This window comes from Pteropus medius, unplaced genomic scaffold (genome assembly GCF_902729225.1).
Source record: "Pteropus medius unplaced genomic scaffold, Ma_sr-lr_union100, whole genome shotgun sequence".
NCBI classification, from domain to species: Eukaryota; Metazoa; Chordata; class Mammalia; order Chiroptera; family Pteropodidae; genus Pteropus; species Pteropus medius.
The window spans coordinates 10,011,785-10,037,829 of NW_024342474.1; the positions used below are offsets into that span (position 1 = coordinate 10,011,785).

Below are 26,045 nucleotides of genomic sequence, written 5' to 3' on the forward strand. Positions count from 1 at the left end.
AGAAAGGGATAAATAAGAAATAAGCGGTTCAAGCACTGAGGTCCAGCTGAAGACAACGAAAAGTTGTGCGCGTAAGTAGATTTCACGAACTTAATTTCAGAAATGGAATGCTTTGCCAATGACAAGATATTAGCTCCAAAAGCCATTTCTCGGTCATTACAGAGTTAAGGTGTCTAGAGTGGTGACACGCGAACTAGAGAATCTCGCATCGCAGCGTCGCCTGGCGACCCAGGCCCGGCCCCGCCAGCCCGGGCCCGGCCACAGAGCAGCGCCCCGGCGCATGCGCAGTGCGAGCGCGCGCTCGTTGCGCCTGCGCGCGGCGTCGCCGCCATCCCTCGCGCCCGGTTCTCCACCCGCACGGGGTGAATGGACGTCTGGGACGCCGCGCTCGGCGAATAGTCGGCGGTTCCTCGTCTCCCCGCGCGCCAGTGAGTCGCTCTCCCTCGGCCAGAAACCCTCCGCCGAGGCCCGTGCAGGAGGAGCGGGGCCTATAAGCGGAGCGGCGACCCCGCCGGCCTCGGTCTCTTTCCTTGGCGGCGGCGGCTTCTTCCGTAGGACAATATGTTCAAGAGAATGGCCGAATTTGGGCCTGACTCCGGCGGGAGAGTGAAGGTCAGTGCTCGGGCCGCGCCTCCTATCCGGGAGTGGCTCTCTGCCCCGGCTCCTCCCTACGCTGCGTGGGGAGGATGCGCTGTTTCCGTCTCGCGACTGCTTGCCTCGGGCTTGAACCGTGGCATCTAAGGAAGAGAGCGAGTCAAAGCCCTTGTGGAAAAACCAGTGTTTCGTTGGGCCCCAACTTCACAGTGTCACCACGTCCCTTTCATCTCCGCCCAAAAAAGTAAACATAGTGGTGGCTTAGGGAAAGCAGAATAAGGAAAGAAGCCGCTCCAAGGGCTTGATGCTGCCAGCTCGGGTCACTGGTAAGCTGCCACCGTCCTGATTGTGAGGATAATAGCAGTAGCACGTTTACTGTGTGCCAAGCATAGTGGCCAAAAGCTTTATCCAGTTCTCTGATTCAGTCCTTACAGCAACTTTACAAAGACAGTATTACCCACAGTGTTTACAAGTGCGATAACTGAAGAAATGGGGGATAGAAAAGGTCAGAAAACTGGCCCAAATGTTGCAGAAAAGTTGCAAAAACTCAGACCAGCGAGAAATCACGCAGCACCCGGAGGTTTAGAATAACTCAATTTCATTTCGCCAGCGATCCCAGAAGAGCTAGTGCTCTGAAAATCTGGGCCTCGAACTTAAAGGCAATTTTGTTTTTATACTCAGGTTGTTAAAGTTGGCATGGGCTGATTTACAGACCTCTGAAGTTGCTACAGGCAGTTAGAAATCATAGAACTTTCTAACAAGCGTTAAGTAATACATCTTTTGTAACAAGCACCAAAGCAATACATCTTTAGTGGAGGATGAGTTCTCAGTTGACCTTGAGATCTCTGGCCTTACAACAGGCATGTTTACAGAAGCAGAAGAGAGCTAATTAGAAATGTTGGCCAATTAAGAGGTAAATTCCTCTTCACAAATTCATGATGTTTCCAAAATTAAGACTAAGACATTAATCAAGGCATGCAGAGAACATTGCCTGGCACATAGAGAACATAAATGTTAGCTTTTAAAGTTATCATAGAGCCTACCATAACGTTCGAAATTTCCCTCCCACTTTCTTACGTTTCCTAGCCCGTTAATTTTTAAGGCAGGACCAGCTGGTTCCCGAAATAACATCTATTTTCACCCCTTTTTATCTCAGGAAATTTTTTTAAATCACTTGTTTTTGCACCAATCTAGTTAATATAGGTTTTTTTTTAAAGAGTCCTATGTATATCATATTGTTTTCACATGATTTTAATTATACCGTGTTTTACAACTGTCATACACAGTGCTTTAAGATCATATGTAAAGTGGGAGTTTTTCAAAAATTTCAAAACCTGCTGAAATTTAAGGGGGAAGATGCCAAGTAAAATTCATAGTACTAGAAGCTTCGTAAACATATATATTTTGCATAGGTTTTTGGGCAAGGTTTTGGACTGATAGGAAAGTACTTCCAAACAAAGGGTTAAAGCAGATTTTAGAGGAGACCTACAGGACTTTCTATACTTGTAATCGTGTTAGGTTCTAAAAGTTTGTAAATTTAAGTCCAGTGATTTGTGGAGATCAGGCCTGTAGTCCTCAAATGCTTTTCCACCAAAAAGGGGTGTGAGTCATGTAAAGCTTTAAAATTAGGGACTTATTTCTTCTCCATACTGATTGTTATGCTGTCTTATAGGCATCTGTTTCCAATTTAGGTAAATTTCATCCAGGTAGAAAGACTATTGACACATGAGCCCCTTTTTTTTATCATTGAGGAGCTCTAACTTCCTACCAACATGTAGCAGCAGCAACAGGATCTATTATCCACTCACCTGTTAGTCAGCACTCTTTGTCCTCATTCACTCAGGCCTTGAACCTAAGTTCCCATCTGTGGTTGCCACAAAAGTGTCAGACTCTGTGATTAAGTTCTCATGCAAACTGCCTTCTTCTAAACTAACTTTAGGGTGATAGGTATTGGATTTATTAGTTATCCAAACAAGTTTTTCCATTTGTTCACTGCTTTTCCTCATTTTTTTATTGACGATAACATTGCTACAGCACTTTTCACATGTGGTATATCTTGCTCTTTGACTTTCAGATACATTCTTAGTATTGAATAATTGGTCTCAAATTTATGTGCGACATTCAGTATTTTGTCTTCACTTGAATTTTTTTTCTTTTTTCCATAATCTGTTAACACTCACTGCCTTTACACTTACTGGATGTGATGAGAAACATATCCATTTCAGAACTGAGCACAAATGTAGCAAACATGCCATGCCATTGGCCAGTGTCAAACAAGCATCAGTCATCCAAGTGCCACTTCATCATTATCCGAATCCAACTGTAATATTTAACATTTTTATTTAGATCAATTTTTAAAACCCCATTCCTAAGCATTAATGTTTTTGAAATTGTGTGTTTGAATTGCTATAGTTGTGGTTTTTCTAATACTGATTAAACACGTAAATAATAAAGTGAAAAATGTTTGCTCTTATTCTACCTAAAATCCTCTCCCAAACTGCCTTTAATATTTGTACTGTGCTTTGGAAAATACTGCCACGAGCTGATAAATAAGGACATTGCTATCAGGTAATGGCAGTGGAAGTTGGTTCTTCATTCCAGAACCTCATTTTAAAGTTTGTAAATAAAGAGCCTTTTGTGTTTCTTTTCAGAAAAACTCTCAAAGTACTTTACATGTTTTAAAGAGGCATTTCAAAGTGAGAACATTGTAATTTGGTGTTATTTGTATTGATATGAAATGAGGATAATTGTCTAAAATTTTTTTGAGAGAAATTACTGTTATAAACAAACTCAAGGTTGTTAGATTGCCTGCTGTTTCTTAAAACAAGCTTTCAGAGCTTTTATTCTGTTTGGTGTGTCATTACCCAAATAAATATTAATTAGTGTTTAAATTATTTTTCATTTAGGGAGTTACTATCGTTAAACCAATAGTTTATGGTAATGTTGCTCGATATTTTGGAAAGAAGAGAGAAGAGGATGGGCATACCCATCAGTGGACAGTATACGTAAAACCATATAGAAATGAGGTAGGCACTGCTTTTTCTGATAACTTTTTTGAAGGTACAGTTTGTTTTGCTTAAGGATAAATTGTAATATTTTATAGTGACTTTCTGATTATAAAATTGGTCCTTTTTAGAAATGTTACTGATAAAGTCAAAAGAGTAAAGAGCTGTCATCTTCATGTAATTGTTCAGTAGAAATCAATTTCCAAAAATGTTTCCTATTAAAATTAAGTTAGTAACAACTATGCTATAAACACAACATGTATTCTAATCACCATGTCTTAAGTTAGCCTAGTATTTAATCATGTTTCAGGAATAGAAGTTAATTTTTAAGTTATAATTTGGTAATAAGACCACCAGAGAAGACGAAAGGCAAAACTGCTATACAGTTTGGCTGCTGGTAAATTTTGTTTTGTTGCTGAATCTGTAATACTTGGAATGAAGCCAGTACATAATAGGTGTTCAACAGATATTTATTGAATGAATAAACTATTCCTCTATTTAAACCTTTCAAAGCCCACACAAAAAGTTCTATACGAATGTTCATAGTGGCATTATTTATAATAGCCAGAAAATGGAAACAACCCAAAAGTCTCTTAACCACTAAATGAATAAATAAAATGTGGTATATCCATACAATGGAATATTCTTAGGCAATAAAAAGAAATAAAGTATTGATACATGCTACTACCCATGGAGGAATTTAGAAACATGGTAAGAGAAGGAAGCCCGACACAAAAGGCCACATATTGTATGAGTCTATTTTTATAAATGTCCAGAATAGGCAAATCTATAGACACAGATTAGTGGTTGCCGTTGGGTGGGAGGAAGAGGGATTTAGGAGTGAGTGCTAAGGATCTGGGGTTTCTTTTTGTGCGATAAAAATGTTCTAAAATTAATTATGGTGATGGACGTACAACTGTGAATATACTAAAAACCATTGGATGGTACACTTTAAATGGATGAATTGTGTGGTATGTGAATATCTCAAAACTTATTTTTAAAAAAATCCTTCAGTGACTACCTATTGCCCTCATGATAAAGTTAAAACAATCATATTTTAGAAAGTATGCCATAATCTTTCCCTCTACTGTCTCTTCAGCATTATACCTTATTTGTGTTTGCCTCATCATTTCCTTATACCCTACATTCTACTAATATTAAATTACTCTCAAATTCCCCAAGGAAATTAAACCTCTTCATTCATTCCTCTCCACCTACTCTATTCTTATTGTTCCCTTAGATCTTAGTTCAAGTATATTTTCTTTAGAACTACTTCCTTGATCTCCAAAGACTGTTTGTTAAGTGCCCTTCCTATGATCTTGTACCTCATGCTCTCACAACACAGATTACACTGAAATGCTGATTTTTCTGTCCCCCCCACTCCACTCCACAGCGAGATCCTGAGAATATCCTAAAAGATGCTATTTACTATGATGGTATCTGCTACCCAATATTGGTAGTCACTCATGTTTTCAGAAAGAAATGAATAAAAGTATTTCCTAAAGAGTCTGCAAAGATGCTTAAGGAAATCTGCCTCAGAAAAAATGTTCACAATATAATACTAAGTGATAAAAGCAGATATTAATATATCATTATATATAATTCCAATTTAGAAATATATATAGATAGTAAGCATGTAAAAAATTCCTAAAAGCAAATAAAAAAGATTAATGAACATTACTATTGAGTGCAACTTAATGGTTTTGCATTTTACTATTTTTCTAGAATGAATTATTTTTGAAAAAGCCACCTTCACTAGGGGAATCCATTTTACGTGCCAGAATGAATGACTATGCTCCTATGCTTCAAAATAAGAAAAGGAATTTTATATCCAACAGTTCTAGGTTACTTAGTTTAGTTGACCTTAGCTTTATATAATTTTGTTCTTTGAAGTTGCTTAGTTCTTAGATTTGCTTTGGTTTATACAGTTATTTCTATATATTTATATAGTTATTTTTGTGGAAAAATCAAAATTGATTTAGAGTAGTCTATAGGTATAAATATAAACAGGATTTGCAAAATAAGTGAACTGATTTGTATATTCCTATATATTGTGAATTATGAAGGAATTCAGCACAGGCTTCCTTGTTTAAAATAAATCTCAGTATAACTCATGGTTTTTAGAAAATTAGATTCTGTTAAAATGTACAACTGAAACTTACTGGATTTCATTAACCAATGTTACCATAAAAAATTAATTAATTAATTTTTTAAGAAAAAAGAAGAAAATTGGATTCCATATTTAAGGGGAAGTATATTTTATAAAATTAGTTACATGTGCTCAGCGTAGTTCCCTCCTAGTTTTTATGTAGATGAAAGAACTAATTAATTCCTTTGTATTTTAGGATATGTCAGCATATGTGAAGAAAATCCAGTTTAAATTACATGAAAGCTATGGCAATCCTTTGAGAGGTACAGTACAGTTTTTTTATTCTAATTTACAAATTTAAAAAGAGTTAGTAAACTATCAGTAATTTACAATTATAATTGTTTTATTTCTTTGTCTCTTCAGTTGTTACTAAGCCTCCATATGAAATTACTGAAACAGGATGGGGTGAATTCGAAATAATCATCAAAATATTCTTCATTGATCCTAATGAAAGACCTGTGAGTAATGGTTATCTTTGCAAATATAAAGTAGAATTTTTTAGTTGTGAAAATGTAACAATAGTTAATGAAGAGCTCTTCATATATTAACATTTTTATTCAAATATATTTTATATAAGCTTATGGCATGAGTTAAGATTTTTCATTTTTAATGAAGTGTTTTCTCAACTTTTATTTTTCAATATAGGCCATATTCTGCATAGGTAGGAATTTCTTTAGGCCATCTCTCAAATAAGAATTTCATTTGGACTTGCTATCTTCAGTATAGAGAGAGACTTATTAAATGAAATACCCTGTTCAGGTTGGGGTAGTTCTAGTTTTAAGAATGCTCTATTTTAAGCTTCCTTGAACTTTTTATTGATAACTATTCATACATTAATTTTCTTAATTACTATCAAATGTGACATTATTCTCTTGAATAAACATCTATAGCTCATTTAAACATTTTCCATGTGATAAGGTTTCTAGATCTCTTACCATTTTTTATTGTCCTTCTAGCATACCCTTACATTATATTCTGTTTGGCAAGAAATTATTAAATATCTATTATTGGCAAGATATTTTTCAGATATTTTAGTACAAAGATGAAACATTGCTCCTACCCTTAATGGAAATAGTCTATTAGGGAAAATAGAGCACAGAATTCAGCAGATAATTGAGAGAGAGGGAGAAGGAGAAGTCAGTAATGTTACTAGAGCAGAAGCTTTTTTTTTTAACTTTAAGATTGCTTTGAATTCATTTTTGAGAATATGTGGCCTTATCTGTCTGTCTTCTCATCTGTCATCCCCCAACCCCTCCCAGTTGGAAAATACTTTTCTGAAAGAAATCTTTATATCATTATGAGACAGCTCTCAAAGTCCACTCTTGGAAAAGGAAAGTAATGTTATTAAATTATTGAATAGGTTTCTTTATAGATCTACATAGGCCTGAATTTTATTCCCTTAAAGCTGTTGTAGTGTTCTTTTGTATAATAAAACCATTATACTTTTTCAGTAATTGGCTCTTGTAGAAAATAAGTGTCATGAAGATTTATTTAAAATATAAAAGGCACAGGTAATTTGTGATTTACTTTTGTTATCCAGTAACCTTTTATAGGTCAAGCCATTGTGACAGGAATGGTTGTTTCTAAAAGCAAAATGCTAAAATTGGGTTTTATGCCTAGAAATATCTCTGTGGCAAGTATAGGCATTTTTGTTGCTCTAAGAATCTTCAAACCGCTCAAAATTGAAGACACCTGTCTTGAAATTTTTGATTACCTGTATCTACATGAATGCCTCTGGGAGTCTAAATAATAAATTTAGGGCAGGACAGTTTTCTGATGTAGTTTTAAATTATAAAAGTCAGACATGCACATGGTTAAAATAGTTTTTAAAAATGAGAAGTACAAGTCTTTTGTATTAGTTTTCTAGCATTGCTATAACAAAATACCGCAAACTGAGTGGCTAAAGACAACAAATTTATTCTTACATTTCTGGAATCTAGAAGTCCAAAAACAAGGTGTTGGCCATGGTCTCTCCAGAGTTTCTAGAGGAGGATCCTTTCTTGCCTCTTCTAGTTCCTGGTAGCCCTAGGCATTCCTTGGCTTGTGCCAGCGTAACTTCATTGTCTGTCTTTTTTGTCACATTCCCTTCTCTCCCTATCTCTCTATCTCTTCTTATGAGGACTCTAGTCAAATTGGATTAGGGCCTACACTAAAGACTTCATCTTAACTTGATTACATCTGCAAAGACCCTCTTTCCAAGTAAGGTCATATTCACAGGTACTGAGGGTTAGGACTTCATATCTTTTGGGCGTGGGGGACACAGTTTAATCTATAACATCTTTTCTCTCATCTCTGGCCCTTTCCCCAGGAAAACCACAGTTACTGTTTTCAGTTCCTCTAGAAATTACTCCCGTGCATTTCATATATTTAAATACCTAAGTTTGAATTTTTCTATTTTAGATAGTGCCTGTCTACTCCTAATGATGACAGATAACCCTTTTTCTTATCTTTCCAATTTTTTTTTTTTACATTTTGCTAGAGGAATTTCTTAGGAAAGGTTGCCCAAGAAATAAACTTTCAGAGTTCTTGCTATCTGAAAATATCTGTATTTTTACTTCATACTTGATTGTTTGGGTAAAAAATTCTAGGTTCCACAGGAGGATATGCTCTCTTGTCTGTGAGTGAAGGGAAAAGAAAGGAAGGTTTACAGGCCCAGCTACCCTATAGCATTCTTGATTTCTACACTTGCCAGCTTTGAGCTTGAAACCTCTCTGGAGCTCCACTGGGAACACTGGCCCCCACCTCTGATGCAGTTCTCCTAACATTTTCAGGTTTTAGATTTCCCTGTTATGGTCTATCCATTCACATAGTTTCATCTGCTTTCAGTCTATTCCAGATATTTGTCAAATTATCTGCTTTAAATATGGTATGTGATTGATGCATGCTCCTTATAATGATTTTAGCTACATTTTGGAAAAAATTTTGAAGCTTCTGAATCGGTTTCTACAACTTCAGCATGAACTCTGATGTTTTGTCAGCTGGATTTTATTTTGCTCAAGTAATCGCACATTGTGCTGCAAGACTTTTCTTTTGATGTCTTACTACACCTGTTTTTAAGTATTTTGAAGATACGTTGCTCTTGACAAAGTGAATTATCGCTGAGTTTTTGTTTGCTACTTATGTAATAATCTTATAGATCACCAAAGAAATTATTTTTCCCACACTGAGCATTATAGTATTAGTCATTACTTTTGAAAGTATCAAATCTTCCCCCCCCACAGTAAATTTGTAAACTTTAAACTTCACAGAATAACTGTCACAACTGATCTAATTTCGCTTATATAAGTAAAAGAATTTATGTCTTAGCGATTTCCCAGTTTAAGTTCCATAGGTATATCTTATGTTATTTTTATATATAGTCACTCTCTAGAGATGCTTTGTAATAGATTTTTACTTAACCTTCTTCAAAACATTCATGTTCAGTAGATGTGGATGGATGGTAACACCTAACAGGAAAAAAAAGTACAGAATTTGGATGATTTGCCACAGTAAGTTGTAGTTGAGAAAAGATCCCGAATTTGATATGTTTACTGATTCTAGTCTTTAATTCAGTTACAGAAGTGACAGTGTCTCACAGTGATGATGGTAACCATTGCACAGATGCCATGTCTGTTTTTATTTCACAGGTAACATTGTATCATTTATTAAAGTTGTTTCAATCAGATACCAATGCGATGCTGGGAAAAAAGACAGTGGTTTCAGAGTTCTATGATGAAATGGTAAGAAGATTTTAGAATGAGAGTTTTAAAAGCATTTTAAATTGTAGAACTTTGAAGTTATTAGGCTTTCTTTCATTCTATCCCATTAGATATTTCAAGACCCAACAGCAATGATGCAACAGTTACTCACAACGTCTCGTCAGCTAACGTTAGGAGCCTATAAGCATGAAACAGAATGTAAGTGCAATGAGTTCATAATTCTGAAAAATAATATGTTCTGTAATGGTGAAAGGATTGTATGCTTAGTAACTATTACTTTTTTTTTCTAACACTGTATATATGTAAATTTGTCAAGAGCTAAAAAACAAGATATGTATTACTACAGAACATGTAAGAAGGCTATTTCACATTGTTCCCAAAGTAGGCCTACTTTCAAAAAGGTAAAAGACAGCCTCTCACAGTCTCTGACATACTGTTTGTCTTTTATTCCCTAATTACATTTAAGCATAGCTTTTCATTAATCTTGCTTAACCTGTCACTCGGTTTGCTAATCTTTGCTAACAAAATCTGTGTGAAGAACCTTGCAGAACATAATTATACTTTTGTGTACTGTGAACTAGTTTATCTTTTTTTAAAACCTATGTCATTTTACGTAGTTTCAGATTAATGCTAAGGTGGAGAATACTAGAATGCCACATTGATGATTAGTCATGGTATATTTTCCCTCTAAGCTGACCTGATCTCAGAATAGCCTACACGTCACTCCATACAGCTACTGCCATCATTTGTACTTGGTACTCAAGATGAAATCTATTTGCCATCCCTGTGTTAACATTTATATTACCATTCAGTTTTTCCTTTGATCTTTTATTCATTTGCCTACAGTATATATTGAGCACTAGTTATATGCCAGGCATTGTTCTAGGTTCTGAGAGCCCAAACCAGACAAAAAGCCTTGCCTTCATGGAGCTTACGTTCTAGTGGGAGGAAGACAGATTTTAAATAAACAGAATAATAAAGTATAAAGTAATGATTGGGTCATATGGAGAAAAATAAAGCAAGGCAGGTAACACCTTTGGTGGAAGGAGATGGTTAGAGTTTTAAATTTCAAGTCAGAGAATGCTTCCTGAGATTGTGGCATTTGAGCGAATAACTAAAAGAATAAGGAAGTGAGCCTTGGGGCTGTCTGAGGGAAGAATGTTATGTGTAGCAGGAGCAGCAAGGGCAAAAGCCCTGAGGTAAGAGTATGCCTGGCATATCTGAGGAACAGCAAGGAAACCATTTTGACTAGAGTGAAAAAGGGAACAAAGAATGGGAGATAAGCAGAGAAGTTAATAGGGTACCAGATCATATAAGAACTTATGCATAACCATGAGAACTTTAAATTATTAAACTGAAGGACATGAAGTTGTGTGGGTTTTGAGCAGAAGAGTCAAAGTGTATGACTAACGTATTAAAAAGTTCAGTCACCCTGGCTGTGTTTTGAGAATAGACTGTAAAGCAGAAAGGGAAGAAGCAGAGGCTATTCCAGTAATCTAGATATGATAGAATAGTGGGTGGTACCAGAGTGACAGCAATGAGGTGGTGTGAAGGGGTCAGATTCTGAATCTATTTTGAAGATAGGCTCAGTAGAATTTGCTGATGGTTTGAATAATAAGATGTGAGAGAAGGAGATGAATAAAGAATGATTCTTAAGGTGTAGGGCCCAAGGAACCAAAAACTTGTCATTGCTTTTTATAGAGATGGGGAAGTCTGGGAGCAGCAGGCTTTGGGGGAAAGATTAGGAATACAATTTTGGATATGTTGGATGTGGGATGCCTGTCAGACATCTAAGTGGTGATGTTGAGAAGGGAATTGCACCCCAAAGTCTGATATTCAAGGAGAGATATAGGCTGAAGATAAAAATTTGGAAGTTAATATATAGATGGATTTAAATTGTGAGACCCAGTGGTATCATCAAAGGAGTGAATAAAGATAGAAAGGAGGTCCAAGGACTGAGCTGTGAGTACTGCAACACTTAGAGATTAAGGCGATCACCCTCAAAGGAAATTAAGAAGAAACAGTGAATCTGGAGGAAGAAAAAAATAGATGCCTATAATATCCTAAAGCCAAGTGCAGAAAGTGTATCAAGAAAGTCATTAACCATATCCAGTTCTGCTGATAGGACAAGTTAGATGAGGGCCAAAAAATGGGCTATAGCAAGGTAGTGGTCCTTGATGACTTTTACAGGAGGAGTTGAAGGAAAATAGTACGGGCAGAAAATAGTTGAAATGGATCAACAGAGAATGAAATGAGAGAAATTGGAGACAGGCACTATAGACACCTGTGTCTTGGAACTTGTAGTGTGGTAGCAGAAGCAGAATATGGGGTCTAGAGGGTAGTGTTGTCAGGAGGAAATAAACTAGTAGATTTGTTGGCTGAAAGCCAGTAAATGCAGGGGCAAGGAAATTGCTATTTAACCATTATTGGTTATAGTAATTTTTTTTTTTTTGTATTTTTATGAAACGCATGACTAAGTTAAAGTATGTGAATACTCATAATTTTGCCACTTGGTAGTCATTTAAAATTTAAAATCATAGTGTTTTAGAATTTTCATGCTTCATTTTCTATATCTGCAAAAAGATTTACCAGCCCACTTTGTTATGAATATAAAACAGATATATATATGATCACTTTGAAAAGGTAAAAAAGTACTTATATGTTATTTTGTTATTGGTCGTTTCCTCTCCATAGATTTTCTTTCTCCCATACCATAAAATGCGCCCAATTCAGAGAAGAAACTTCTCTTTTAAAATTCAAGTGACCACATTTTTGTGTTTTCAACAAAACTATTTAACTAATAATTCACTTATGTATAATGTATTTAATAAAAAGTCTTTCCTATAAATTATTTTTATGTATTAAAGCTTATATATGGAGCTGTATAACCTTGGGAAGTTTTTATCAGTAAATTACGTGTTTTATATTATCTTTGGTTTACCTCTTAGCAATATCTAATCAGGAAAAAAAGATAATTCCAAAAGAGGTACTGGCACAGTTAAGAAACTTTTGAGAGGAAAATTTTATTTAGATCATTGCTTCATAGTATTTACCAAAACAAATTCCAGTTAATTATAGTTAAATGTGTTTTTTAAATCAATCAGCCTGTTAAAAAAATTTAGAGATATGATTGTCCTGGCTAGGGAAGACTTTTTAAATTTGAGATGTTAGAAGAAATTACATTAAAAGAAAGACAAACCTGATTTTGTAAAAAATATTTAACTTCTACATTTCAAAAGGGCAAAAAAGAAAAATATCCAGAAAATATGGCAAAGGATTAATATCTTAAAAACCCTAAAATGGACAAATTAAATAGAAAAAAATTTTAAACTTTAATTGATAAATGGACAAAAGACATAGACAAGTGAAAGAAGAGATCACTGGTAAATAAAATGGGGAAACATTTGGCCCTGCTAGTAACTTTAAAAATGCAAACCAAACAATAATGGGTGGCCAAATTTGTATTAAATTAGCAAAAGGAATCGTTAGTAATTGTACTAGTAAGGATGTGGTACACTTTGTATTCTCATTTAGAAAAGGAAACTGAGACACAAGGAGGTTAAGTAACTTGCCTGCGTTAACGTATCTAATTAGTGATAGAACCAGGACTACGTCCCAGGCAGTCCTTGGAACTTAGGCTCTAAAACTTAGTAATATTTTTAGATAGTGTAATATTCAGGATAGAGGTTGCTCATTATGAATCATATTAAAAGTTTATAAACATATTTGTGCTTGTAAACCCAATTTTACTGGAAATTTACTTAAGCACTAATGATCTAGCTTTAAATAGTAATAATTGCTTCTATAAAGAATAATTAAAATGGTAGTGAATACTTAATGAGAGCTTCCTGTGTACTAGACAAGCACTTTACATTTCTTAACTTATCGAATACCATAATAACCATAGGAGGAAAGTAGTACTATTAACCCCATTTTGTAACTAAAGATCCTTGAGCATAGAGTTAATAGCTTGCCTCAAATCAGAGCCAGGATTTAAACCCAGAGTCCATACTCTTACCCAATAAACTGTTCTCTGTGTAAAAGCCTTGTGGTCTGTGCTTCAAACCAGCTCTGCAAAAATAATTATTCTTTTTTGGATTGATTTACGCTAAGTTGAGGCTTCATTTGGAAGTTTAAAACAAATGTTTCTTTTTATATAAGCATTTAATATATAGAAAGCAGAAAACTGAAACAAGCTAAAAAGAGTTTTAAAATGTTTTCCCCCAGGATCTCATTGTTAATTAACCAAGGTCTTCTTCCAAATATATTGTGCCCTTTGCAGTCTTACGATTTGTCAAAAATAAAGTGTATCTACAAGACAAGTAATAGCAAGTGTTGGAGAGGTTGTGGAGAAAAAGGACACTTCATTTACAGCTGGTGGGAATATAAATTGGTACAGCCACTATGGAAGACAGTATGGCAGTTCCTCAAAAACTTAAAAATAGTTACCATATGACCCAGCAATCCCTCTTCTGGGTATCTACACAAAAATTTGAAAACATTTATTCGTAAAGATAGATATACCCCTGTGTTCGTTGCAGCATTATTTTCAGTGGCCAAGACATGGAAACAACTGAAGTGTCCTTCAATAGATGATTGAATAATGAAGATGTGGTACATATATACAGTGGAATACTACTCAGCCATAAGAAAAGATGAAAAAATGTAAATCAAACAATAAGAATCTGTATCTACAGTAAATGCTGTCCTAACAAATGAATTAAATCAGTTCTTCCTGACTAGATTTAAAACTGTTACAGTCTTATAGGACTCTGTTGTTTCCCAAATGTACATGTGCTATTTCTGGGGCCTGCTATGTCTTCATCTACCTAATTCCTTTCTCATTCTTTAAAATTAAGTTCAGCTTTTACTACTGCCAAGAAGCCTTCCTTGATACACACATACCCTTTCCTCTTGGTATGAATCCAGTCTGTTCTCATGGCTCCCTGTAATTATCTCATGATACTGTACTGCATTTTGCTCTCTTGTCTATCTCCCACCTCTGTACCCCAGCAATTAACAAAGTGCCTTTCACTCAGTATGTTTTTTCCTCCCCTCTTTAATCTACTGATTGGGAGAAAGTTTTTGCAAATCATATATTTGATAAGAGATTAATATCAAAAAATTTATAAATTAACTCATATAACGCAGCAAAAATATCATACAAGATCTGAATAGACATTTTTCCAAAGAAGACATACAGATTGACCAACAGGTACATGAAAAGATGCTCAACATCAGTAATCAGGGAAATGCAAATCAAAACCACAGTGAGATATCATCTCATACTTGTCAGAATGGCTGTTATCAAAAAGTCAACAAACAGATGTTGGCAAGGATGTAGAGAAAAGGGAACCCTCATACACTATTGGTGGAATTGTAAATTGGTGCAACCACTACGGAAAACAGTATGGAGGTTTCTTACAAAATTAAAAATAGAACTACCATATAATTCAACAATTCTACTTCTGGACATTTATCTGAAGAAAATGAAAACAATCATTTGGAAAGATACATGCACCCCCATGCTCACTGCAGCATTATTTACGGTAGCTGAGATAGGGATACAACCTAAGTGTCCATTGCTGGTTAGATAGAGAAGATATGGTATCTATACATACAATGGAATACTGTTTGACCATAAAGAATGAAATTTTTCTGTTTGTGACAACATGGATGGCCCTCGAGGGAATTATGCTAAGTTAAATAAGTCAGAAAAGGAAAGACAAATACTGCATGATTCTACTTAAATGTGAAAGTAAACACACACACACACTTATAGATACAGAGAACAGATTGGTGGTTGCCAGGGGGTGGGGAGAAGACAAAATGCCATGAAGGGGGCCAAAAGTTACAAACTTTTTTATAAAAGTAAAAATAATTTTACAAATAAAAGCAATGAAAAATTACAAAGAAAAATATGGGTTGTTTTGGCAATATAAATATTTACTTGTTAAAAAATGTATCACAGAAAAAAGGTGACCAGCAGTGAGCAAAATAGGAAAACAATGCATGTTTTAGATGCTTTACATATACATACTATCTTCCCCTGGTATCCGTGGGGGATTGGTTCTAAGACACCCTGTGGATACCATAATCTGCTGATGCTCAAGTCCCATATATAAAATGGTGTACTATTTGCACATAACCTATGCACATCCTCCCGTGTACTTTAAATCATCTCTGGATTACTCATAATACCTCATACAATGTAAATGCTGTGTAAATAGTTGTTATATTGGTTAAGAAATAACAAAAATGTCTGTATATGTTCAGTGCAGATATGGTCATCATAGGCCTGACTGCATATTACACATTAGCAACAACATAACGTTTTTTTCCCCCCAATATTTTAGATCTGTGGATGCAGAACCTATGGATACAAAGGGCCAATATTTGCTTAATCCTCATAAATCTTCTGAGAAATATAAAGCTTTAACCATATCATGTAGAAAGATGAAATTGAGGGAAACTAAGAAATAGAATTCAACTAATAAGGGTGTATTATTAGTTGAAAGCCTTTCGGATTTCAAAGTTTTTTTGTTTGTTTGTTTGTTTGTTTTTCCCATCACCAAACCATGCTACTTCCGATTAGGGATCATCTTGTATTAGCAGAAGTACATACAACCATGCTTTAATAGTCATCAGCAGCAATTACCTGAAATCTCCACAAGATGGAAATGTTGAATAAAGCTAATGCTATACTCTCCAGTGGAATAAATAGATGTAATCTCTTTTGCAGTAGTGATATTTTCTTTAGTTAATTTGTTATATTACTAGCTAGATAGAATGTTTTAAATGTCATTTAATGTTCTTCTGTCATTATAGTAATTAATATGACTTTTTATGTACTAGGTAATGTTCTAGATACTTATATACATAAATTAGCTTTAAATTTTCCTCAACAAATAATAAGATATTTGCTGTAATATTAATTTTAGAAATGGGGAAATGAGCATAGGGATAATAAATGCTTAAAACTGGCACAGCTAATGGTAGAGCTGGAATTCAAACTAGACAGTTATTGTTATCTTTTTTGAAAAAAGATATGGGTTTGTTTTACCAGTGTGATTCTGTTTATGTAAGTTTTACCTGTACATATATTTAAGAACACTGTATGTTTAGTGATCTTATTTGCTGGATATCTCTTGGATTATATGCCCCCTTATTTCCAAATTAATATGTATATGGAGAAAAACAAGAATAATAAATCTTAAAATTTTACCTAAGAATTAAAATATTAGTGGCCAGAATTTCAATCCTAGTTACAAAAGACACCTGAGATCCTCTCTTGGGAGTTCAGACTATCTCACCCACACCCCTGTGTTTAATGTTATATATCCTAGGTTGTCCACATTTCATTGTGGAAACATTGACCTCAGGAAATGCCTTATTTATTACTCTGTGACATATCTTAGACATGTAAGAAAAATTAAATAATTCAATAAAAGTATATGTTTTCTTTAGTTGCAGAACTTGAAGTGAAAACCAGAGAAAAATTAGAAGCCGCGAAAAAAAAAACAAGCTTTGAAATTGCAGAGCTTAAGGAGAGATTAAAAGCAAGTCGTGAAACTATAAATTGTTTAAAAAATGAAATCAGGAAACTCGAAGAAGATGATCAGACAAAAGAGATATAAACAGTTCTGAAGAGAACTTGTTAGTAAGCTAAACTGCAAATGGACTTTAAAGGAGAAATGGATGGCAAATGCCATGATGTTTCTTAGAGGAACTGTATTTATAGTTGTTGACCGTAGATTTCTCAGCAGTGAGGTCAAAGTATTTGTATTTTTCAAACAGTCTTTAATTGAAATATATGTGTATAATAAGAATGAATGCTGTATAGGCATTTTATCAACCCATTTTAGGGTAATTCTGTGATGTTAATAAGCACAATTAAAATTTTTTTATTGCATTGTATGTATAGCTTATCCTTTTGACGGGCATCAGAATTTCATTATAAAATATAACTTGCACAAATATTTCCCTCGTAGTTGGAATTAGTGATAAAATAATGTGTATATTTAATTTCTTAAGTTCTTACCTGCCTCATTCTGATTTGTTTGTATCTGATATGCTCAATACCCAGTAAATGCTCAATACATGTAGTTTACTGATGCTGTTCCTGCCTGGTGATGTGTTTCTTCCTCTTTCAAGCACCTAGAGCTCTCATTACGATTAATGTATCTTCATACTATTGTGATTACACTTCTCTTATTGGCACCCATTGTAACATACAGAAGCTCTTCAATGGCAAAAATCATATCTTAAGTGTTGTTCTGCCTATCACAGTGTCGTTAGTTTTCATGTAGACAAATGTAATCCCTCATGCATGTCCCCCAAACACGTAGGAAACGCTCTATATCAGCTTCACATACTACCCCTAATTTTTCTACCTTTTTCTCCTCAGCCTCTTCTGTTCAGATTCACATGGTGAGCCCTCTACTTTTGGACTCACCTACTATAATTTGACCATTCAGTAGTACTTAATCTAAGATCATGTCTCAACCATCTTGGCAACCTAGGGACAACAATGGATAGGAAAGTATTTTGGAAAACATGTAACATTAACATAAGTTACAAAGCTGCTAAAAATGGCAAACATGCTGCAACAACATGGATGAACCTAGAGGGTGTTATGCTAAGTGAATAAGTCAGAGAAAGACAACTACCATATGATTTCACTTATATGTGGAATCTAAAGAACAAAATAAATGAACTAACAAAACAAACTCAGATACAGAGAACAAACTGATGGTTGCCAGATGGGAGGGAGTTTGGGGGGCTGAGTGAAAAAGATGAGGGGATTAAGTACAAATGGCAGTTGTAAAAGAGTCCTGGGGAGGTAAAGCTTAGAGAATATAGTCCATGTCATAACTATATATAGTGTCAGGGAGCTGTAAGACTTATTGGGAGGGTCACTTTGTAAGTTATATAAATGTCTACCCACTATCCTGCACACTTGAAATGAATATAATATTGAATGTCAACCATAATTGAAAAATAAAAAAACTTTTTTTTTAAATGGCAACCATGCCTATGCCTAATGCAGGGATTCTGTATTCTCTGTAAAGTCCTAACTACCACTCTAGCACTTTAAGACAGTTTTTCTCATGGTGGATTGGTTACTTTTTGCTTTGTTGCTTTATTTTTTAAGTTGTGGCTTTTATAAGCATTATGGAAGTTGTGCAAAGGTCTTTGTGGTCTGAAGCTTCTGCCCAGGACCCTCTGAGGGTTGGGAGAGTAAGACTTCTAATTGTGCCAGGCATCATTCAGCTTGCTTCTACCTCTTACTCCCAGTGCCTACAGTATAGGATAGGGCCTGGGAGTAGATCAGAAAAACTTATGGAGAAGAGTCTCATTCTACTTGAGGAATCCTGACATGGGAGATCATGAAAGATGGAGATCATCCATCTTTCCATTATTCTAGTCAGATTAGCCCCCAGGAATGTATTGGTTCATAAAACTTAAGTTCATGGAGTTAAGTCTGACTTCATGCATGAATGAATACAAGAGTTCAAAATATGTCATCAGGGCTCAGTCTTACCCTCTGTCAACTCTTATTTCTGTGTTGGCTTTAATCTAAGTAGGATTTCTCTTGAATATGCAGAGAACTCATAACTCAAAAGTAAAAAGACAACCCAATTTAAAAATGGGCAAAGGATTGAATAAGCATTTCTCTAGAGAAACACAAATGGCCAATGAGTATATGAGATGCTCAACATGATTAGTCAATTAGGAAAATGCAAATCAGAACCACAAGATACTACTTCATACTAGGATGGCTATAATATAATAATTTTAAAACAACAAATTGGTATGGATATGGAGAAAGTGGAACCCTCCTACATTTCTGGTGGGAATATAAAATGGTATAGCTACTTGGAAATTTGGCAATTTCTCAAAAATCTAAGCTTAGTTACCCTAATGATCCAGCAATTCCATTTCTAAGTATGTACCCAAGAGAAATAAAAACATGTTCACACAAGAACTTGTACATAAATGTGGCAGAATTATGCATAATAGCCAAAAAGTTCCAACCCAAATATCCAACTACTAATGAAGAAATAAAATATGGTATGTCCATTCAATGGGATGTTATTCAACCAGAAGAAGGAAATAAGTACTGATTATGCTACAACATGAATGAACCTTGAAAACATGCTAGTGAAAGAAGCCACACATAAAAGCATGATTCTGTTTATATGAAATGTCCAGAATAGGCAAATCCATAAAAACAGAAAGTTGATTACTTGTTGCCAGGTGATGGGGAGAAGGGGATTTCCATTTGGGGTGATGAAATGTTCTGGAATTAGTGGTGGTGATTGCACAATCTTATGAATATACTAAAAATACTGAATTGTACATTTTTTAAAAGTTATTTCAATAAAATTTCTAAACATTTAAGTGACAAATTCTGTTTAGAATTTAAAAAATTTTTAAATATTCTACAGGTTCTTGATTTCTGTTTCCCCATTCTTCTATAAGTAAAAGAATATTTACCAAGGATTAATTACTTTTGAGATAAAGACTAAGAATAATTAAAGGAAACAGCTAATTACGCAGCGAACTTCTTTAAAGATCAAAATATAAGTCTCATTTTTCTAAACAGTATGGTAGATAGGTAGTGCTCCTTGTTATCCATATTTTACAGATTGATTAAGACTATAGCTAGCTGTTGACTCAAGTGGTAATATTCAGACTAGTAATCTACAGCCTTTCTGAAAGCCTCAATAATAATTATTCTCATGTTCAAAGCATTAGCTCATGCCTAAATACTTCTCAAATCTCTAACTAATTAGAGTAATTTTAAGACTATATCAAATATGAACATCAGGTGGCATGAATGCAAAACATTGAGATAAGAATCTTGCTAACCATTAGTAACATGTAAGAAAGTTCTGGTGTTAAGTCATTGGATGGAATATTAAATTCGAAATACCTTGTAGAAGACATTACAGGTACCTGTTACTTAGCATAACCCCCAATGTTTCTAGTTTCTTTTTTTAATAGTAATGGACTTTAAACTCTCAAGATTGAAACCAAAGAAAATGAGGTACAGCGAGAAAATAAAAGAGTAAATATTTTTTTGGAGTTGGAAACAACTTTTAAAGTACAATGGGAAACCCAGAAATCATAAAGTTCTGGATCTCAAATTGAACAAGTTTAAGAATCTCCTGAGATTTGCTTTAAAATACAGTCAGTCACATGTCACTTAACGAGATACCATCTGAGAAATTCATCCTTAGGCGATTTTGTCATTGTGCAAACACTATGGAGTGCACTTACACAAACCTAGATGGTATAGCCTACTACACACCTAGCCTATATGAGATAGCTTATTGCTCCTATGCTACAGGCCTGTACAACATGTTACTGTGCTGAATACTGTAGGCAATTGTAACAATAGTAAATATTTGTGTATCTAAGCATATCTAAACAAAAAGTACACAAGATTATGAGACTGCTGCTAGCATAACAGCATACTGTTTTACAGCAAACTTTTTTTTATAGAGTACACTCTAAAATGACAATAAAAAATGTAGTATAGTAAATATATAAACCAGTAACAGTCATTTATTATCATTATCAAGTGTTACGTACTGTGAATAATTGTATGTGCTATACTTTTATATGGCTGGCAGTGAAGTAGATTTGTTTTCACCAGCGTCACCACAAACACATGAGTAATGCTCCTACCTTACAACGGCTATGACATCACTAGGCAATTGAAAATTTTCAGCTCCATTATAATCTTACGGGACCACTGTGGTATACGTGGTCCATCGTTGACTGAAACATGATTACGTGGAGCATAACTGCAGATATGTTTATATTACTTACATTAAGGAACAATTCAACCGAGTAAATTTGAAGATTAAATTGGCTTTATTAAGCATTTCATGAATCAGGCAGCTTGCAACCCAGCAACTAAAAGGGCACTCAGAGGGGTTGTACAAAATGGAAGGTTTCTATAGAAAGAGTGGGGCAAGGGAGCTATTAACAAAAGAAAATAAAAAATTATTTTTGGACCAGGACATCTTTGGAGAAGCAAGGAAAGGCAAAGTTTTTATGCAGATTACCACTTCTTTCTATGGAGGAGGGATAATAGAGAGGGCCCATGTGACAGATTACCTCATTGGTGTTGACCAGAAAATTAGAGACATTTCTGGTAAAAGTGGAAACTGCAATTAGGTCATGATCTTTAGCACAAGTGATGCCTTTTGGGGCCTGTGGTTTTCTCTTTAACACCTAAAAATCAATGAAGTCAACTCAATAGAAAAATGGGCAAAAAGTATGATCAAGTAATTCACAAAAGAAAAAATACAAATGGTGGTCAATAAACATTTGAAAAAATATATTACAAGTAATCAGAGAAATGCAAACTAATGCAAGATCATTTCTCATTCATCATTGTGACAAAGATTTCTAATACAGAATGTCACAGAGAGTAAAGAGGAATTGATACTCATGCATTGTTGGTGTGCATAAAGATTAACAGCAATTTAATATCATCTATCGGAATTTTAAGTTAACCAATCATTTAATCAAATAATTGTACTGCTAAGAAACACACTCATGTACATAAGGATGTTCCTTGTTTATAATAGTGAAAAATAGATATAAGCTAAGTGCTTATCAATATATATACAATTTAATGTAAATACTTTAAAAACTTATTAACAGGAGTTACTTTTAAGGAAAACACTGAAATTGGAGTGGATGTTGGAGGAGACCAATAAAGGGTGAACAAAACCTTTTCCATTCCTGCATGAGAATTTGACACTTGGTTAACTTTCCAGCTCTGTTTCTCAAGGCAACTTGATAAAGATAGTGTGTCAACCATGCTGTTAGGCAACAGTGCACATGCAAGAGATGACCCTGTTTGCTAAACTATATCTGTAGTGAGAGAACTATCAGTCCCTGGTGGGAAGTCACATCTTTAGCCTTCTCTGAGTGCTATGACTTGAGTAACTGGTATGTCTCTCACAGAAACCCTGGAAACTATACCTATGAAGTTGTTACAAGAGATATCAGCTCCTGTAGGGAATGAGGCCTGATGAATACCTTGCTTCTTTGAATCTAACTGCACTGCTCAGTGGACTGCTGAGAGCACTCCCAGGAGCACTCACCACACCATGGTGGAGATCTGTGGTTCCTGTGCTGTACTAAAGGGAGTATCCCAGTGTGGTCTACAGTAGAGTTAGAAATTGATGTGTAATTGAACCTAAGAAGACCTCCCCTATTGGGCATAATCGGAAAAGCTTTCATGGCAAATTAAAAATATATTTGTAAGTTAAAAATTAGTTTATACGCACCCTCCATTTCAACCAATCAAATCTTCATGCTATTTCTTAAATGTACCCTGCACTTTCCCATCCCTCATACTCTCCATCTTTGTCCTTTATTAATATATTTCCTTCCTTCCAGGCCCAAACTTCCCTTTCCCTGCGTCCAAGTGAGCTTGCCTTCCTCTGAACTACCACAGGGATTGGCTTGCTTGCTTCTATTTTGTGTTGTAGTCCACTCACCTGAAAAGGGAAAACGGGAACTGATGCTCTCCCAGGTCCAGCTGTGAAGCTATGATGTTAACTCTATATTCATATTACCATCTTTCAGACTTTTCACTCTTGGTAAAGACGGGGAGTTAGTTTTGTTTATCTTGATAATTGTATGTAAAGCTCTTGGCATGCCAAGCATATAGGAAGTGCTCAATGATAGCTGGCATTTTATTGTTTTTTGCCACTTAACTTCCAGCGCCCACACTGGATCTATTCTACACTGAAACACAAGTTTAGTTGAGATTTTTGGCTTTCCCTTCATCTACTCTAGCCTGCCCCAGCGCTAGACACAGAGTCTTGCCCAACCGTGTCCCGAGATATCACAAATAATTACATGTAAATCAAAGGTGAAAACCTGGATTTGACCTAAAATGGGAGCTTTCATGTGGGTCTACTTATGCTGGAGTCGTTCCTATACTTAAGACTTCAGGAGATTAGACACATAGTATGTTTTTATTGAGTTTTGGTAACCAGAACTAAGCTATTTTTATATCTCTAAGAGCAACCTAAATTCCAAGAACTGCCCTGTCCAATCTTCTAGGATAGGGGATCTGCAAACATTTTCTGAAAAGAGACAGATAATAAATACTTCAGGCATTGTGGCTATACTGTCTCTGTCACTGCTACTCAACTCTGCTATTATAGCATGAAAGCAACGATACCTGAACAAATGAACACTGTTGTGTATACATTTAATAACACAGAAATTTGAACATTGTATTTTTTAATTTTAATGATATTGCCAAATTTTTCCTACCCCCTGGCCAACTCTTTGACGATATCTTAGGTGAAAAATATTTCATTGTTTTGATTTGAATTTCTAAATTCTGAATAAGATCGAGTATCTTTTCATACACTTACTGGCCATTTGCATTACTTTTTCTGTGAAATGTCATGTAACTGGTTTAATTTTTGCCTTTTTCACTTAATATCATAATGTGAAACAGTTGCCAAGAGAGTGAATCTTGAAAGTTCTAACACACACATAAAAAAATGTTGTAACTTTTTATGGTGAAGGATAGACTTGAGGTAGGATAGATAGCATAAGGATGCTCCCACGCCTCCAGGATATGGCTCTGGAAATTTTTCCTTTCTTTAGAACTCCCCCATTTTTGCCCCAGCAAACTGGATAAACTGAAACCCGTCTTTTCCAGCTCAGACACTGTCTTTGGCTAAGGCATGACCTTTGTCTAATTATAATATCATTATAATCTCACCTGCATTGCAAATATGATGGCTCCCATCATGCATCTGACACCACGACTGTTCCGGAAACACCATATAACTAAGAAAAACAGGATACTGAGCTCCTTGGCTACTGGGAGGAAACAATGAGGCTACATCAGTATCACATTTACAGGAACCTGGTCTGAACTCTCTAGCAACAGACACTGTGATGATCATTTTGCAGTGTATGCAAGTGTTTAATCATGACATTGTACACCTAAAATTAATATAATATTGTATGTTAATTACACCACTATATATATATATATATATATATATATATATATATATATATATATATATAACATTGTTGACATAAGAAATGTCCAAATCAGTACAGAATTTTTATGAGTTTATTTTAGCTCAAATTGATGGCAATTGCTAGAAAGCAAGATCTCAGTTGCACCAGAAAATGAGTTTTTCAGTTTCTTTTAAGTATTGAAAATTGAAGGAACGTAAGGAAGATACATGAGGGTGGGAGAATGCAAGGCAGGAATTAGTTTACAAGATTATGTGCTATCTTGAGGGTTAATATCTCCTTCGAGGGGTATTACTTTTGGCATTTCAAAAGTGTATTAACCTAGATGCCAATGGATAGGCCTGGTTTAAAACCTCTCACTGGAGAAGTGATAGGCCTGGGGCATGACTACCCACCATGACCTGCCCAGTTAGAAATTTATGATTTATTAAAGCACCAATTTTTCATCCACAGCATGAACTTTATCTAGAGCAGTGATATAAAGCAACATCATCACTAAGGACTGTATATCATTCCATGACCACCATAATTATTCTCTAATTATCGGATAGATTATTTCCAATATTTTCTTAACAGTTATAAATTCTTAGATAAGGAACTATCGGGACTTAAAGATGTGTTTTGTGTGTGTGTTGGGGGGGTGTAAGGCTTTTTGATACACATTGCGAGGTTGCCCAATGAAAAGTTCGTCTCCATTCGCACTCACGCCAGCAAACTATGAGGGTGCCCATTTCCTTGCACGAAGGTATTCATACAAAGGTATTCTGGAGTTTGTATCATGACTTCCACATTCAAGAGGATCCCCTGACCTGCGGTGGCCCAAGCAGTCTCCAGAAATGCAGGCTTGAGGCAACTCATGTCTCCAGCATGAGCAGATTCCTTTATCTATCATTGTGAAATTAAAACTATCGACCTGCCCTTTTTAGTATGGGCTCATTTATTCCACAACTATTTATTGAGCATCTGTTGTGTGTCAGGAGACTTTTTCTTGCCCTGGTGATCTCCCATCAAAAATGGTGAAAGCAACAGTTATGCATAATTAGAAATACCATATTTTTAAAATTTATTTTATTTTTTAATTACAGTTGACATTCAATATTATATTAGTTTCAGGTGTACAACATCGTGGTTAGACATTTATATAACTTACAAAGTGCTCCCTCCAATATTTCTAGTACCCACCAGACACCATACATAGATATTATAATATTATTGACTATATTATCTATGCTGTACTTTATGTCCCCATGACCATTGGGTATTGTAACTGCCAATTTGTACTTCTTAATCTCTTAGAGATATCATAATATTAAGAAACTGCTTGAGTTTTGGAGAAAGTCCAATAACAGACGGTGTGAACTTGGACAGATTGCTTAATTTCTCTGAGCCTCAGTTTTCTCTTACATACAATTGAGATTATAAAACAGATATCAGGGGGCTGATTTAAAAGGCCTTGCACATGTAGGTGTTAGCATATGGATTAAAAGTTGAGCTCTGAAGTTGGACTACGTCGTTTGAGTTGTGGCTCCATTGTTTATTGGCTTTGTAACCCCA

At 35.2% G+C, this 26,045-nt stretch overlaps 1 protein-coding gene across 1 annotated transcript; it reads left to right on the forward strand.

Annotated features, from left to right (window-relative positions):
- The first annotated feature begins 316 nt into the window (after positions 1-316).
- Positions 317-17,565, forward strand: YEATS4 (YEATS domain containing 4). The gene is made up of 7 exons (XM_039865975.1): positions 317-612; positions 3,501-3,620; positions 5,945-6,011; positions 6,112-6,206; positions 9,375-9,467; positions 9,557-9,644; positions 16,914-17,565. The coding sequence occupies exons 1-7, from the start codon at positions 562-564 to the stop codon at positions 17,081-17,083; spliced, it is 684 nt and encodes a 227-aa protein (XP_039721909.1). The 5' UTR covers positions 317-561; the 3' UTR covers positions 17,084-17,565.
- Positions 17,566-26,045: the final 8,480 nt, after the last annotated feature.